General features: G+C 41.9%; 1 protein-coding gene across 2 annotated transcripts in view; it reads left to right on the top strand.

Annotated features, from left to right (window-relative positions):
* Window positions 1–14,512, top strand: part of CAPN9 (calpain 9) — a 28,010-nt gene extending 13,498 nt beyond the window's left edge. For both annotated transcript variants that reach the window (XM_042824462.1, XM_042824455.1), the window contains 12 exons: window positions 1,704–1,864; window positions 2,556–2,713; window positions 3,365–3,573; window positions 4,368–4,404; window positions 5,890–5,970; window positions 6,537–6,594; window positions 7,143–7,207; window positions 9,514–9,582; window positions 10,962–11,040; window positions 11,850–11,966; window positions 13,204–13,262; window positions 14,053–14,512. In XM_042824462.1, the coding sequence (XP_042680396.1) occupies window positions 1,704–1,864; window positions 2,556–2,713; window positions 3,365–3,573; window positions 4,368–4,404; window positions 5,890–5,970; window positions 6,537–6,594; window positions 7,143–7,207; window positions 9,514–9,582; window positions 10,962–11,040; window positions 11,850–11,966; window positions 13,204–13,262; window positions 14,053–14,079 (1,120 nt within the window). In that variant the 3' untranslated portion in view covers window positions 14,080–14,512. The remainder of the gene's footprint in view (window positions 1–1,703; window positions 1,865–2,555; window positions 2,714–3,364; window positions 3,574–4,367; window positions 4,405–5,889; window positions 5,971–6,536; window positions 6,595–7,142; window positions 7,208–9,513; window positions 9,583–10,961; window positions 11,041–11,849; window positions 11,967–13,203; window positions 13,263–14,052) is intronic.
* The last annotated feature ends 319 nt before the right edge of the window (window positions 14,513–14,831 follow it).

Genomic DNA, 14,831 nt, shown 5'->3' with positions numbered 1-14,831 from the left:
TCCTACTGCTGACTAAGAAATCAGCTTCTAACTTGCCTTAGTCTCTTCCCTTATAAAATCAGAGGCTTGGAGTCCTCTTTCGCCTTCACCAGTGGAAATTTAGGACAGCCCTACAGAAGTCAAAATAGATGTTTTATCTCTTAAGCCAATTCTGATCCGTAGAATGCAATTTTTTTATCTACTTTGCAGCATGCTTCCAGAGAGCCCCAGATTGCCTAGAATGGCCAGGAAATTAGAGGCAGAGATTTTGCTATACTGCTCCTGCTATAGTCTACTGAGCACCACAGTAATAATTAACAGAGCCTGTGGCATGCAAGGCCAGCAGTACATATGAGCTGACAAGAAAGAGGAAAAATCCCAGGAATGCAAGTTCTACTGTTTCATCCGTCACTGAAAAAAATGTTGTAAAATGGCCCATAGCAGGTGTAAATTATTGACACCATAGACAATCCATTTCTTATACAGCAGAAAAATGGAATATGATCTATCCAGTGAGCTGCACTGATTGCTAGCTGGGTCCTATTTGCCACTAGCACAGATATACATGTGGTCTTGAAGAGCTTTCACTTTCCTTCTATTCTGTTTTTGCTGTTATGCATTAGTCACAGGAGAAAAAGGATAGCTACAGGAATTTGTGTCAGGAGGGAGTAGTTTCTCTGCTTAGTCCCTTTGCCCAGGACTGCACTCTATGCACTATGCCTGCCTCCAGCTGTCCCTTTTCCTGGCTATTTGCTCAGCCCTGAATACTCAGCTCTCCAGCCAGAAAGTTTGTCATTTCTTTTCCAATTTACTTGCTAGCTAAAATCCCATAAATTATCTGCTTCTTAGCATGCTGAGTAGGCTAAGTTTGACCAATCCACCATAGAAACTCAAAAATGACTGTATTTTGGCATTAACTTTTCCCTTTCAGTAATCATGTGTATGTATCCAGCTTGGGTTTAAAATACATATACTGCAATCTGTATGACACTCCAGCAGTGTCCGTATCACCTTCAAGGACTGGCTGGTGTCTTTATTCAAGTCCAAATATACTTTTTGCCCCTCTGCTTGGTGCATGTTTTTGCTAAGACAAAGTCCCAGGCATCCATAATAGAGGAAAGGGTGAGAAACTTGAGCCAAAGAACCTTGCCAGAGGCCCAAACATTACTTTAACTGCAGTGCAGACAGGCTAGCTGTACCACAGCCTGGCTAATCCATCACAGTGTGTCACTTGTAGTGCTGCTGTGTGGCTGGTGTTGAATGCACAGATGATCTGTAGGCAAACTTGGCTCTTATGTGGATGCCTGCCATCCTTTGGTTGGCTCTCTGTCAGTATGGATGCAACTCAGGATTAGAATCTGGAAGTCCAGACAGAGGGGGACAGAGTCGGTTAAGTATTTCTTTCTGCAGTAGGTTTTATGCCAGTGTCTCTTCACCGTATCTTACACTCAAATGTAAATGAATAAAATTGGTGTAAAAATAAAGGTGTAAGAGATGTCAAAATCAGACTATGACAGTAGGGTTGTTTGTGTTTTACACCACCACAATGAATTAGACTTATCTTCTTCCTCTGTGGGCATCCAGCTTATCTCCATGGTCAGTGGAGCTATTCAAATCCATGTGAGCTGGTAGTCTGGCCCTGGGACCCAGGCGTGTAAGTTCTTGTCTGGGCATCCTTCACTGAAGTGAATAATTGTCCATTAATTCCCATGTCTTTCACTCAGGATGAAATTTGAAGACTTCAAAGTGCATTTTGATAAAGTTGAGATCTGCAACCTGACTCCAGATGCCCTGGAAGACAGCACTGCCCACAAGTGGGAGGTGACCATCCATGAGGGGAGCTGGGTCCGGGGATCCACTGCAGGAGGATGCAGAAATTTTCTAGGCAAGTAGATACTGCTTTGAAAATGAAAAACAGGCACAGAAGCCATTAACCTCTCTCAGACACCTCTCCTGTTACCCTAGAGCTACAACTGTGGAAATAGGACAGGCCAGCTGAGTCTCAGCTAGTAGAAGCCAGCCAAAGGTACAAATACAGTCCTACTTGAGACTTGGGGTAAAGGAACTGCTTTCTTCGCTCTCAAGTTTGTTGGATCTGATTTCTCTCTCACTTACATTTGTACAAGCCGTACTAGCTCTAAATAAGTCACTTAAAATGCAGCAGTAAGTGTAAAATGAGACAAAAATCCAGCTCAGCCAGCATGTTTATGTGGCTCTGAAGTAGCACTGTGGATCTGAACTGTGTTACTCCATATTGGCACCAGTAGTATGGAATCATGGTAACTGTGAACAAAATCCCAGCTGACAGCTTTATTTAAACCACAGTAACTTAATAAAATATCAGCCCTAAAATCTTTTCTACACCTAACTCCATGAAGGACTTCAGGATTTGGCTAATTTTCTGCAGAGCTGAGTGGAAAGAAGCATGACAACTAATGGAAAAAAATAATTTTGAGCAAAACCTCAGCTTAATTGTCCTCTTTGTTTACTTTTTTATTCTTTTTTTTTTTTTTTTTTTTTGTGGTTGTGGTATTATTCTGAGGCGAGAAATGTTCTGGTGTTCTTTACATTGGCAGACACTTTCTGGACCAATCCACAAATCAAGCTGCATTTGACAGAGAAAGACGATGGTCAAAACGACTGCACGTTCATAGCAGCACTGATGCAAAAGGATCGCCGTAAACTCAGGAAGCTTGGTGCTGAAATGCTAAGCATTGGCTACTCCATTTATGAGGTGCTCTATTGCTTTTACAGTGCAGTAGCCGCACCATCAATATTAGCATCTTTCTCCAGATTTGTAATCCTGCCAATCATCAGATATTTTTAGGGCCCTTTCTCCTAAAATACTCTTCTTGGTTACATCAAACCCCATGGAGAATTTTGACTTGGTTAGGATGGAGTCCTTTCAAAGGAGAATTTAGGAGTCCCATGGGTATCCAGGGTAAACTCCTCAGCCCTGTAACTGTGTCATCTCCCTGCCTGGCTCCCTTGCATCTTGTGAGCCTCTTGGGGCTCATTGTGTATGATGGTTCCTGTCCCTGTGTGAAGTTTGGATTAGAAAATCTTTTGAGGCATGTTCTCCATCCAGAAGAGGACCGTGAAGTCTCACTGCTCTGTGACACCTCTCCTGGAATTGTGATCTTTAATAACAGGAAATGTTTATGCAGGAAGGCAGTGTCCTAGTGTCCCCTTAGATTGTCCTCTGGGTGGAAGAAGACAAGTCCTTGCCAACAAGCATGAGCTAGGTTCTGTGAGTGCTTGGGCAAGGGGGGTGACAGTCAGGGTTGCACTGTGTCAGGCAGAGTTTGGTGCATGACTGGGAAGAGGGTGGGGGTAGCCCTCAGTATACCACAGCCAACGCAGTGCTGCCTTGAATCCCCTGTAGAGCCCTGGTGGAGAAGAACACTTGAGCAAAGATTTCTTCAGGTACCATGCCTCCAAGGCAAGGAGCAAAACCTACATCAATTTAAGGGAAGTGTCTGACAGATTCAAGCTGCCACCAGGTGACTACATCCTTGTTCCAACCACATTTGAACCACACCAGGAGGCAGATTTCTGCCTGAGAATCTTTTCAGAGAAGAAGGCCATCACTGAGTAAGTCAGCAGAAAGCACCAGCCCTTTTGATGCTTTCCTCTGCATGGGGCTGCCAATTCCTGGGAAGGGTCTGGATGCTGGGAGCCCAGTCCTATGACAGAGCCACATTGTGGGAAGCTCCTGAGGACTTTTTGCTTCTCTGCGATTTTTTTTTGCTTAGTAAGGAGAATAAGGAATGGTCTGAAAATGGGCTTTTGGCCTGCAGCGTGCCCTCCAATGTGAAGCTGAACTTGGTCAAGGCTCATCTGCTTGGTTGCTTTCAAAGTGGTTGGAAAAAATCCATCTGCAGATGCATTTGCCCATTTTTGCTAAATCTGGCTATTTTGGAGAGGAATATAGGAGGTGGAGAAATATGGCTTGCCATGGTGAATCCAATGGAAGCTTGCAGGGAAAAACTGCTAGCTGCCTGCTGCTGTTCAGCAATATGTGGCTCCAATACTGTTTGGTTCCTCTATGTTTCCTCACAAAATCTGCCCATGTGACAATTCTGTATGAAAAAAAAAATGAGGAAAAAAATACACAATTAATAAGATTATTTCTTTTGCAGACAGCATGCACAGAGGCTCTGCCCTCACTAGGTCCTGCTTAAATTCTGTTATAACGACTCATGCCAGAATTTGAATTGTGCAAAAATCTCTCTGATTAATTTTGTCTAAACATAAGTAGTTCAGTAAGAAAAAAATGCAGTTTTATCTTTCACCTCTGGAAAATGTAATGAGCAAGCTTGTGCCCTTTCCACCCCAAGCAGACATTGAACATCTTCAGATACTGAATAAGGTTTTGTTTTCTCCAGGGATCTGGATGAAAATGTTGCCATTGATCTCCCTGAGGTAAGTCCACAGAGTTAAAATAGCAAGAGGATAGCTCGGTGTAAGCCAGCTCACACTGCTTTTACTGTCTTTGGCTAAAGCACATTCATTTCCCAGGAATGTTCCACAATTGCCAGCTTTGTGTGAGTGACTGAAGCATTCAGTTCTGCTGAATATGGTAAAAGAGCTGTAACAATCAAAATCACAGTTGCTGTACTTCTGCAGCTGCTTCAAGGCAGTCAGATAGACCAGAGCTTGCTATTAGCTACCACAGATGCACTGAAAGTGCAAATTTAGTTAGCATGGGGTTTCACGTGACCTTTCGTATCTGTTCGAATTCTGTTTATTGTGGAAAAAATAAAAGGCAATAGAATTTCTACAGACCTATGTTTGTTTTGAATACAAACCTACCATTATCCACAAGGCTTGGAAGGAAAGGCTTGGTAAACGCATGTGCCCAGTGAAGCGATAAAATTCTTTTTATTCCTGAATGGCCTGACCTGCCTGCTGAGCACCAATTGCAGGTGAATCCAGGTCAGCTCCTGTTTTAGCGTTTCCCAGCAGCTAATCTGCTCATTGTGGTGTGAATTCCTACGCAAACAAGCTAAGCCATGATTCTATGTGAATCTCTTTATTAGAAACCTTCTCCAGAGACCAACTAGCAAGTGTACCCCTTCATTTCTAGGGTCTCAGGGCCATGTTCAGGGTCAAAGTAAATCTGCCCAGTATCTTTAAAGGAATGCACCCAAACCTGAGCAGTACAAAGTGAAGAACAGGCATTTGGTAAAAAAATAGACATGACCAAGCAGTGTTGAGAGGGTGACATGCTAAATATCACCTATATTTTATCTTCTTTACATAGAGAAAGCAAAGCTCAATTATTTGCATTGTTTGCTATGCTGTTGGTTGCCTTCCTTTCCCCCACTGTTTGGCACAAGAACTGCTCTCTGTTTGCATGGTCACCACAGCTGTAGCAATGGCCCGACGCTGTTGCACGTGTCATTGGCAGACTGAATCCGGGGCTCTACACCCTGCAATGATACTGAGGCTCTTGGTGACTGAAAATGCTTATAGGCATGCAATTGCCCTGGGCAAAGTGCTGAGATGCAGCCACCTCTAGTTGATGCCATCGAGAGGGGCCAGAAGTCCCTGGATGATGCTTCTGGAAAGAGCTTCCTTGAACAAGGTAGTTCAAGGACTGTGGAAGCAGAGTGGTGTAGTGTTGAGATGAGACAAGAGGCATTTTCCAGTGCTGATGGTTGTGGTTTTGAAGTAGCCAAAGCAATGGCACACTATGTAATCATCCAGGGAAAGGCAGTGAGGGATGAGACTCCCCTCAGAAAGCTAGATGGTAGGAAGGCCTAAGGTTTGCCGTCAAAGCAAACAATGCTCAAGAACATGTACCCTTTTGTAAGATACACTATGGTCCCCTGATGCAAAGAGGGGCTGTGTGCAGGAGAAACACCATGTTTCACATACAGTTTCTTACTGTGATTGATACTGCAGCCTTCAAACCCAACCCCAAGTCCACAAGAAACTGAGGAAGAAAAACAGTTCCGGGCACTGTTTGAGCAGATCTCAGGAAAGGTGAGTGCAAAATCTGTGTGTGTGATGACAACAGATAGATAGAAAGGAGGAGAGAGTTCTGCTCCCTCTCAGGGCCAAGAGAGGCAAAAACTGCGTTTTGGGGGCAGTGTGCCTAGCTGTAGTGTGTCATTTAGGCACCAGGTGTCACCATGCCTTATACTTAGATGAAGAAGGACACAGTTCCTACTGAGCAACAGGAGGTTCAGGACTAGAACTCAAGTCCCTAGGGAGCCTATATGGTTCAGTGTCCAGCTGCATTTTTCTTCCTCTGAATCAGTGGTTCCATCTTAAGATTGTTTGCAGACAGCCTCACACACAATAGCATTTCTATATTTTGCTAGCTCTTTGATTTTTAGCCTTTTCTGGGTTTTGTATGGTTCTCTTTTCCTGAGGTGCAATAAAGTGCAGGTGAATGGGATGATATTTTCTGAGTTTTTTTATATGTCTTATTCTAGAAACATTCAAGCACCAGATGCTTCTTTCTTTTTTTTCTTTTTTTTTTTTTTTTTTTTTTTTTTTTTTCTTTTTTTTTTTCTCTTTTTTTCTTTTTCTTTTTTAAACTTCAGGACATGGAAGTAGCTGCAGAAGAACTTGAATATGTTCTAAATGCAGTATTAAAAAACAGTAAGTACTGATAATCTCTGTTATTGCCTGGTGGCATGCAGTTAAGAGCCATAAAGAACTTTATAAAAGCTGCTCTTAAGCTCCCTTACAGATGGAAAAATAAAGGCTGTGTTACTAGTCTTGCATGGTGTCCTCCAGCCAGGGCAGAGCTGGAAAATCATCTAGTCTGTGAATTAACCACTTGACTGCCCTGCCTCTGACATGACCCATGTCAGTTCAGTGAAGCTAGTTCTACACTGCACTACTCTGCTCTAGAGAGACTGGGAATGGGACTAGTAAGACCTGGACATAGTTCATGGCACTGCCATAGGCCCTTTGTATAACCAGAAACGAAGAGAATATTTTCTTTTATGTCTTCAGTTCATACCTCCTCTGTCTGGATGATGATTTCCATACAGAGTGGGATGTCTTCATGTTCCAGTGCACAAATTCTTCCACATGAGGCCTAAGAGCCAGCTATCAGTGCTTATGAAATTCTGTTTTCTATTATGGAATTATAACAGGCAGATTTGCCCAGTGATTTCTTTCTTATTATTGTCCTTTTTCAGCAAAGGACATCAAATTCAAGAAGTTAAGTCTCATTTCATGCCGAAACATCATTTCTCTTATGGATGTATCCTTTTAAATAAGTGCTCGTGGTGCTGAACAAATACTGAATATAATTGTTCATAGCAGGGCCTGTCATGGATATTGGAAATGAGTGTGGCAATGTCATGTTCAGAACACTGTCCACTGGAAAGGAAAAGAAAATAAAAGTGAAAGTTGTATCCTGATTTTTGCTTTAGAAATTCAGGGTTAGGAGTTTCAAGACAGATCATTTTCTGCTGCATAATTCAGAGGGAGATGCTTCAAGCCAAACACCTGTACAAGTAAATCTCAAATTCAGAACAGTGGATTTTTCAAGATGCAGGTTATTAAAAAAAGATCTGGAAAAGATTACTGAAGTATTACCCTGGTCTGCTGTCTGTAGAGTGGAATTCACCAGACAGAGGTGTGCATGGAAATTATGGGTCAGAAAATTAGGAGTCAGCAGATTGGTAAAAATCACTGACATCAAGGCAGTGGGTTTTTTGACAGCCAGATGAAAAGCTGGTAAATCTGGTCATTCAGCTGGACTCTGGAACTCCAGCAAACAGACTTGTGGGTAAGATTTTTCTGTCTAAATTTAGGCATTTGTGATGGAAGTGCCTACATCTGTGCTAGCTTTCTAGACTTCTCCTATAGACAGTGAAAAGAATGGTATAATTATGCTTGTTCTGGATGTGCTTGACTGTGAGAAATGCTAAATGATGGCATAGATATTAGATTTGATGAATCACAGCCCTGGCAGTTCTCCACTGGGTTCATCGTTTGCAATATTTTGCTGTCTGTTGAATTTTGTATGGCTTCTATTCAGGTACACCTATTTTTGGTAGTATGCTTTTCTGATAGTTGATTTTGTTACAAGAGACAAAACAGATACAGTTCTGACAAGATAACTATCTAATATGTGAGTTTTGTCCTGCTTGTTCAACTAGTAAATTCTTATGTTTTCCTTCAGTTGCTCAAGTCCATGATGGCAGTAGCATGTTCTCAAATACTTCTAATACAAAACTGAAACAAATAAAACTGTATCCTGTAAAAGCTATGTCCATAACATTAAAATTTGGTGGAGATCCGTCACCATACACATGCAACAAGAAACAGCAGACCAGTCCTAAATCTCCTCCCTTAGAAACCAAGCTTCAGTAGGGAGCCAGCCATGTTCACCTCTCATCCTTACATGGTTTTAGAGCAGAACAAGAGTCTACACTTGACCCTGGCTCATGGCAGTTCCTACTATTTAGGTTATAACCAAATAGTTTCCATGTTTTGTAGTGCTTCCAAGAAAATCTCTACATAGTTTTGAATTAATGGGGAGATATCTCTTCATCTGCTTTGGAAGCAAGAGGAATGCAGGCACAATCATCTCATAATGGTCATGGAATTTAAAGTAAAATGGAGGAGCAAAAGGACACAAATGTAAGCTTGAGTTGATGCTTGCAAGTCCATTCCATGTCACATGCCACCAAATTCCCTAATTGTCACCATGCAGCGGTGGGGATGGGAGCAAAGTCTTGACATGACACCAGGAAGAAGAACCCGGCTGGGTACAAAGACAGATTTTTCATAGGAATGACAATGTCCATGGAACCTGTGGGTGCCCTCAGTAATGTCACCAGTACAGAAGCTTAAACAAAAGCATGCTGTTTAAATAAGGGTGAGCTAGACCCTGCTTGGCACACACTGACCATTGCTGAGCTAGTGTCCATCTGAGCAAGGGCTTTGTCTTGAAAAGTAAGATGGGAAGGGGAAGAGGAATACGAGTGAGGTGACCGTCAGTAACTAAGTACAGTAAGTATTAAGAAGACCCTCACATTTTAGGAACAGTGAGGTCCAGGTACATCTTGTCACCATCTCTCAGCACTAATTTACAGACTATTATTTCAGACCAGATTTTACCAGCCTCGTCTCACAACTCTCATTTAATCTTTGATGGAGTCACTGCAGTAGAGCATCATCTCTAGATAACAATACTGAATAACACATTGGTTGACTAACTGCTTCAACTACAGTAGCAATTTGTTTTAATCAGGTAATTTCATTCTCTGAACCGTCTAGATCACATTTACATTCAAAGCTGTTCTTGCCTCAGAACGATCTGTCTTTCTTATTCTGTGGAGCCTGCATTGTTCAGCTGTGTTTTTCTATCACATTATGCTTCCTAAGTATCTCAGCCACAGCCATGACTGTAACTGCTTGAGCTGCACCTCGTGATAAATCCTGCATCAGATTCAGTGGCACCAGACAATGTAATGTTATATGTTTAAAGAAATAGTAAATTCAGCTGGAATTTGCACCTGTATACAATGTGTTATTTTCCTTAATCCAGATGATTAGACCAGTGGCAACGGGAAACTGGAATTCAGTGAGTTCAAAGTTTTCTGGGAAAAACTGAAGAAATGGATAGTAGGTGACATTATGCATTGTATTTGTTTCTCCATGTTAGTAGCTATTTCCTGCCTAGCTTATTATGCATATGCAGACAAAAATAGAGACAGGAGTGTTTATAAGCCAGAAATTTAAACTCAAAACAAATGTTTTAAAAGTATACTGCTTGTTTTGGATCATCAAAGACATCCTTGGCTTTCCATGATGCTAAACCTTAATGGTTTTCTGGAAATAACAGAGATTTTTATAAGGAAATCAAGTGTGTTTGGGACAAAGAATGTAGTGGGTGCTACCAAGGAATCCAATCAAAATGAAAATTAAGGATAACTGATACATAACTGATGTACAGAAGAAAATGATGATTCATCTCTAGTAGGAAACAATCATCTCATAAGTCACTGCATTTACATTAGTGATCTCTCAGTAATCAAAAGTACTGAAGTCTGGGAAAGTTGATTCCAATTTTAAACACATCTTCCTGCCACTGTATATGGCAGTAGAAAGAAGCAGACTTTCAGAATCAGGGCACAGACTGAATATTCAAATAAAGGCATCATAATTGCTTCCTCCTGGTCATTAATAGTTTTTTTTTCTGAATTCATACTTCACCCAAGCATTCAAAATATGCAGCTCTCTGCTTCTTGTCTGTGCCATCAGAAATGGCAAACACTGATTCTGGGTCCTAATGTCATACCTCTTTTATCAAAAGATGCATTGTTTTTTAATAAGGAAGCTTGAGAAATCCTTTCTTCTGTAAGAAGATTGCACATATATCTGATAGCAAATTTCAAACTGAATGTGAAAACGTCTCTATTTAACTCATATTCTAAGGGAGATTTGTGTTTGTCATCTCATTAAAAGGATGGATTTGAACTCCAATTTCATTATTTAATACTTAGGTCAAAATTAAAACCAGTTGCACCAGGTACACCATGAGTATTTAGAACGTTTATATCCACAAGCAAATGAGTAAGGGATAATCTCAATTTCTTGTTAAACAATTAGTTTCTACCTTCAGGATTATAGAGAAACACATGAAAAGAGATTCAGGATTCTGCCTTAGGAGAAAGAAGTTAGAAGACAAATAAAAATACATCCTTCTCAGATAAAATTACTTCTTAAAAATCACAGAATTCTTTTTATGAAGAGCACTTCATCATTTCTGAATGCTTGGGTTTGGCAGTACTTAAGTTTCACAACAACCTGTCTATATGACAGAGAATTGGGGCCCAGATGTTCTTCTCAGTTACTGCAGATCAAACTAGATCTAGTCTAAAGTCTTGTCAACTTTCCTGAGTGCTTATGCCACACAGATAAATACCTTGCCCTTGTATGCCATTTCTGCTCTCCCTTTCATGTGGAAATAATGAACTTTCCATCTGCTCCTTGCATAATAGAATATCTTTCTTCGATTTGACTTGGATAAATCTGGCTCCATGTGCTCCTATGAGCTTCGCAGTGCTCTCAAAGCTGCAGGTAAGACAAGCACTATGAGCTCTACAGGTAAGACAAGTCATGTAAATTTGCTGTAGGCAAAGATGGTTGCAACCAATGATGCCAGCTGGGCACTCCATAACTGCAAGAAGTGTTAAGTCCCAGAGAAGGCGTTAGGTATGTAGGAGGGAAATTGAATGGACTTTTAGCATCCAAGTGAAAACCTGCATGTTCCTTTGTGATGACCCTGCAGCCTCTTCCGAAATGTGTACAGAGATGTTGGTAAGATCAGACTTCCCTTTAGTTAGAGCACTTGCTTGGCCAACCTTAGCTTTCCTTGTGCCCACAAGAGTTTGAAGCAGCATGGCCAAGCTGGGGCTGGAAGCAGCCAGTAATGGGCCAGTGGCATGCTCCATCCTCTTGCTTGTCAGATAAATGTTTACATTTTTGTTGAGCTCTGTAAAACTCAACACTGCAGGGTTAAACCCTAAAGGAAAACACTTTGGAGCCCATCTCCACCTCAGGTGTGTAGGGGCAGTGAGTAAGCTGTTTGTTATGAAGAGCAATCAGTGGGTTTGCATAACATCAAAAAGTATTTTTATTATTAAAGCACCTAGCTTTGCAGAAATCTCTTCAATTTTCAGAGAGAAAGAGTTGTTTGTCATATCCAATGACTGCAAAATTTGTTGTTCAGAGTTAGTTATTCACTTCACAGTCAGATCACCTCCTGGGTGGATGTGTGTCATTGCACATCCTCCCATTAATTGGTTTTCAACATTAGTACAGATTTGCAGATTCTTGCCTGTTCTATGAGGCTGCTCATTTTTTCCTTTGTCTATGTGTTTGGGAAGGATATAAACTCAACAACTACCTGCTGCAGCTGATCGTCCTCCGATACTCTGATGAGCAGTTCCAGATTGATTTTGATGATTTCCTAAACTGCCTAATTCGCTTAGAGAATGCAAGTCGTGAGTATCTTCTTCCTCTGGAATTTCTTTCCCTTTGAAAAAAAAAACAACACTTTTGGTTGCTATCAAACATATTGCATAATATCTGAGGTAAAGCGTGTATATTCAATGGCTAACATAAAGTAGCTCTGTTTAGCATTTGTCTTTAGAATAGCTTTTCTCCTGTAAAGAGAAAAATGCTTTGCTGCTGATGGAAAATTTCCCCACATGAATAGAGCCAGCTTCATAAACTCCGCAGCAATGCAGAAGGCATGTAAAGAATGCTGGCAAAGTCTGTGTTGTGTCCTTGTGTCTCACCCATTGGAATAGGGGGCCAAGCCAGTTTTTAGCCAAATCTCGCTCATAAAAATATGGAGCAGTTGTGTGTCCTGTTGGGTTCAGCCCCGATTCTCCCCAGTACTCAGACTCACTGTCACCACTTCCCTCCAGTTTCTTTTGAATTGGCTGAAGATACTGTTGTCTGCTCATCAAGGCACCATAGGTCTTAGTTCATTCACATGCAGTGTTCCACTTGTTTTGGAGCAGAAGCAGTAGAGACAAGTAAAATGGCAGGATAAATACTGAAGTGATCATCAGTGTGGCTCCAAACTCAACTGGAACACAACACATCTCAACTCAATGAGAATTGCAATTAACTTTCCTGAGTAATATTTTTTGTTTTTTCTTCTCTATACTTCCTGGGTATGTCCGTGGCAATAGAAATGGTGAGGTGCTGGAACAGGCTGCCCAGAGAGGTTGTTGACACCCCATCCCTGGAGGTGTTTAAGGCCAGATTGGATGGGGCCCTGGGCAGCCTGGTCTGGTATTAAATGGGGAGGTTGGTGGCCCTGCATGTGGTGGGGGGGGTTGGAGATTCATGATCCTTGAGGTCCCTTCCATCCTTGGCCATTCTGTGATTCTGTGAGAAGTATGAAGTACTGAGAGAAAAATTAGATGAAGAAAGAAATGCAAATTGCTTGGTTTCATTTCTGATTATCCAAATCTGAGTGCTTAGGCATTCATTTCTTTTTGATTCCTGATGTGAGGCTTTCACAGAGGCCTGAAGTCAGCAAGACTTTTCCCCTTCCAAGGAATTCATTTTTCAGAGCAGTCACCACCACTCAGCAGCCCTAAGCATCCAGCCTTTGTGCCAGGCCCTCCCTGTCCTAGACACAGCCACCCGATGTGGGATGGGGAGCTCATGCATGAATATGAATGAAGTATATTTATAGCTCCTGTGTCCTGCTTTTCATTTCAGGAGTATTCCAAGCATTGAGTGTGAAAAACAAGGATTTCATTAACCTGAATATTGGCGAGGTATGAGCACAGCTTCATAAACACCAGCAAAATGATGTGGCTTCTCTAGTGTTTGGTCTTCACATGAGAACTGGAGGTGAAATCTGTGTCCATGAGAGCACAGGACTGTCTGCCATAGATTTCATCAGGGCTGTGATTTTACAGCACACAGACTGATTACATCTCCTTGGTGCTATTTCCTTCCTTGCCCTATTGCACACAGACAGCTTCCCATCCCCCCTTCTGGCTTTTCTGCTTTTACCTTCCTTGGGTGCCAGCTCACAGTGGGGGAAAGGAGAGGCAGCAAACTGGGACGGGATTCTTTCAACTCCCTCAGGAGTTGAAATCAGCATGTCAGTTAATGTGCATCCTCAGCTTCTCAGCATAGGCTTGTTGTTTTCTTTGTGCTCTCTTTGTCTTACTGTTGCACACATGGTCTGTCTCTGATTTTACACTTATCCGAAGTTTCCTGGGGCAATGCACATTGAGTTCCCTGGCACAGCAAATGTGAAAGCTCATGTGGGCTGTGGTGAAGGAAATAAACACACTGCTGTTATTGGCATTCAGTACTCAAAGAGCTCTATCCTCTTCCCTCTAAGCACAGAAGTAAATGCTGGAAAGTCCTGCTTGCATACTACCTAGGGTCTCCGTGTAGGAATGGGACATAAAAGTCAGTGAAAAAAGATCCCCTTCCCTGTGTGAGGTCAAATCGGAGCAAGGCAGTGCTTTTGAACTTTGCTCTTTCATTTGGGGAGGCAGCTGAAGGGCCTGAAATTACTTATTGTAAATTCGATCTTTCTTTCAATATTAGTTCATCAACTTGGCAATGAACATCTGAGGAAGTCAGACTTGGATGCCAGGAGTCTCCTGTGCTGTCACTGCCATGACTTCTGCTCCAACAGCTGTGATGCCCTTCTCATGCAGACTTCACCAGGAGCTTTTGTGTGGAGGAAGACTAATGCTGCTCATCTTTCTGGTCTCCAGCCATGTTGTGTTTAGGAGTTCAACAGACAGATCTCATTTTGTTTTTAATTTTGATAAAACCTGTTGATGTATTTGTTACTGGGAGAGACACTTGGATGAGGCACACGTGCCTCTCAAGCAGGCTGAAACCGATGCCCCTGAGTCCTTTATGAAATAGGATTGCATTTAGTTCCAGCATAGCACAGACTACAATGATTAAACATCTTTATTGCTGCTTGGCTACAGATTGCTTTAAGATGCTTTTAAAAATATAAAGTTGCATTAAATTTTGTTTGATTTGGAATTTATTTCCAGGCCTGCTGTGTGGCTACATAACAAGCCTCTTGTTGCAGCCACATGAATTTCAGCCTGCTATTCTGTGAAGGGATGGATGAAAATCCATCCCTGAATAGGCACTTAAGACACAGGTCCCTGGTCCAGGCTTCCTTAGAAGGATGTTTATTTAAGCTAAGACCTGATGTTCATCATAGATTTAATTTAGAGAAAAATTTTTGCATCTCACTCCCCTCAGTTCCTCTTCTGTCTGGGCCAATGTCCCACAAGCCAGAGTCTGCACACAGTTGCACACAGCTTGGCTGCATCTTCAGAGGCACACGTGGCTCAGGA

This window comes from Centrocercus urophasianus, unplaced genomic scaffold, assembly GCF_019232065.1.
Source record: "Centrocercus urophasianus isolate 14NV4802_14NV808 unplaced genomic scaffold, USGS_Curo_1.0 seq_10, whole genome shotgun sequence".
NCBI lineage: Eukaryota > Metazoa > Chordata > Aves > Galliformes > Phasianidae > Centrocercus > Centrocercus urophasianus.
The sequence above is the reverse complement of the archived record's forward strand: the minus strand, read 5'-3'. Positions and strand labels throughout refer to the sequence as shown.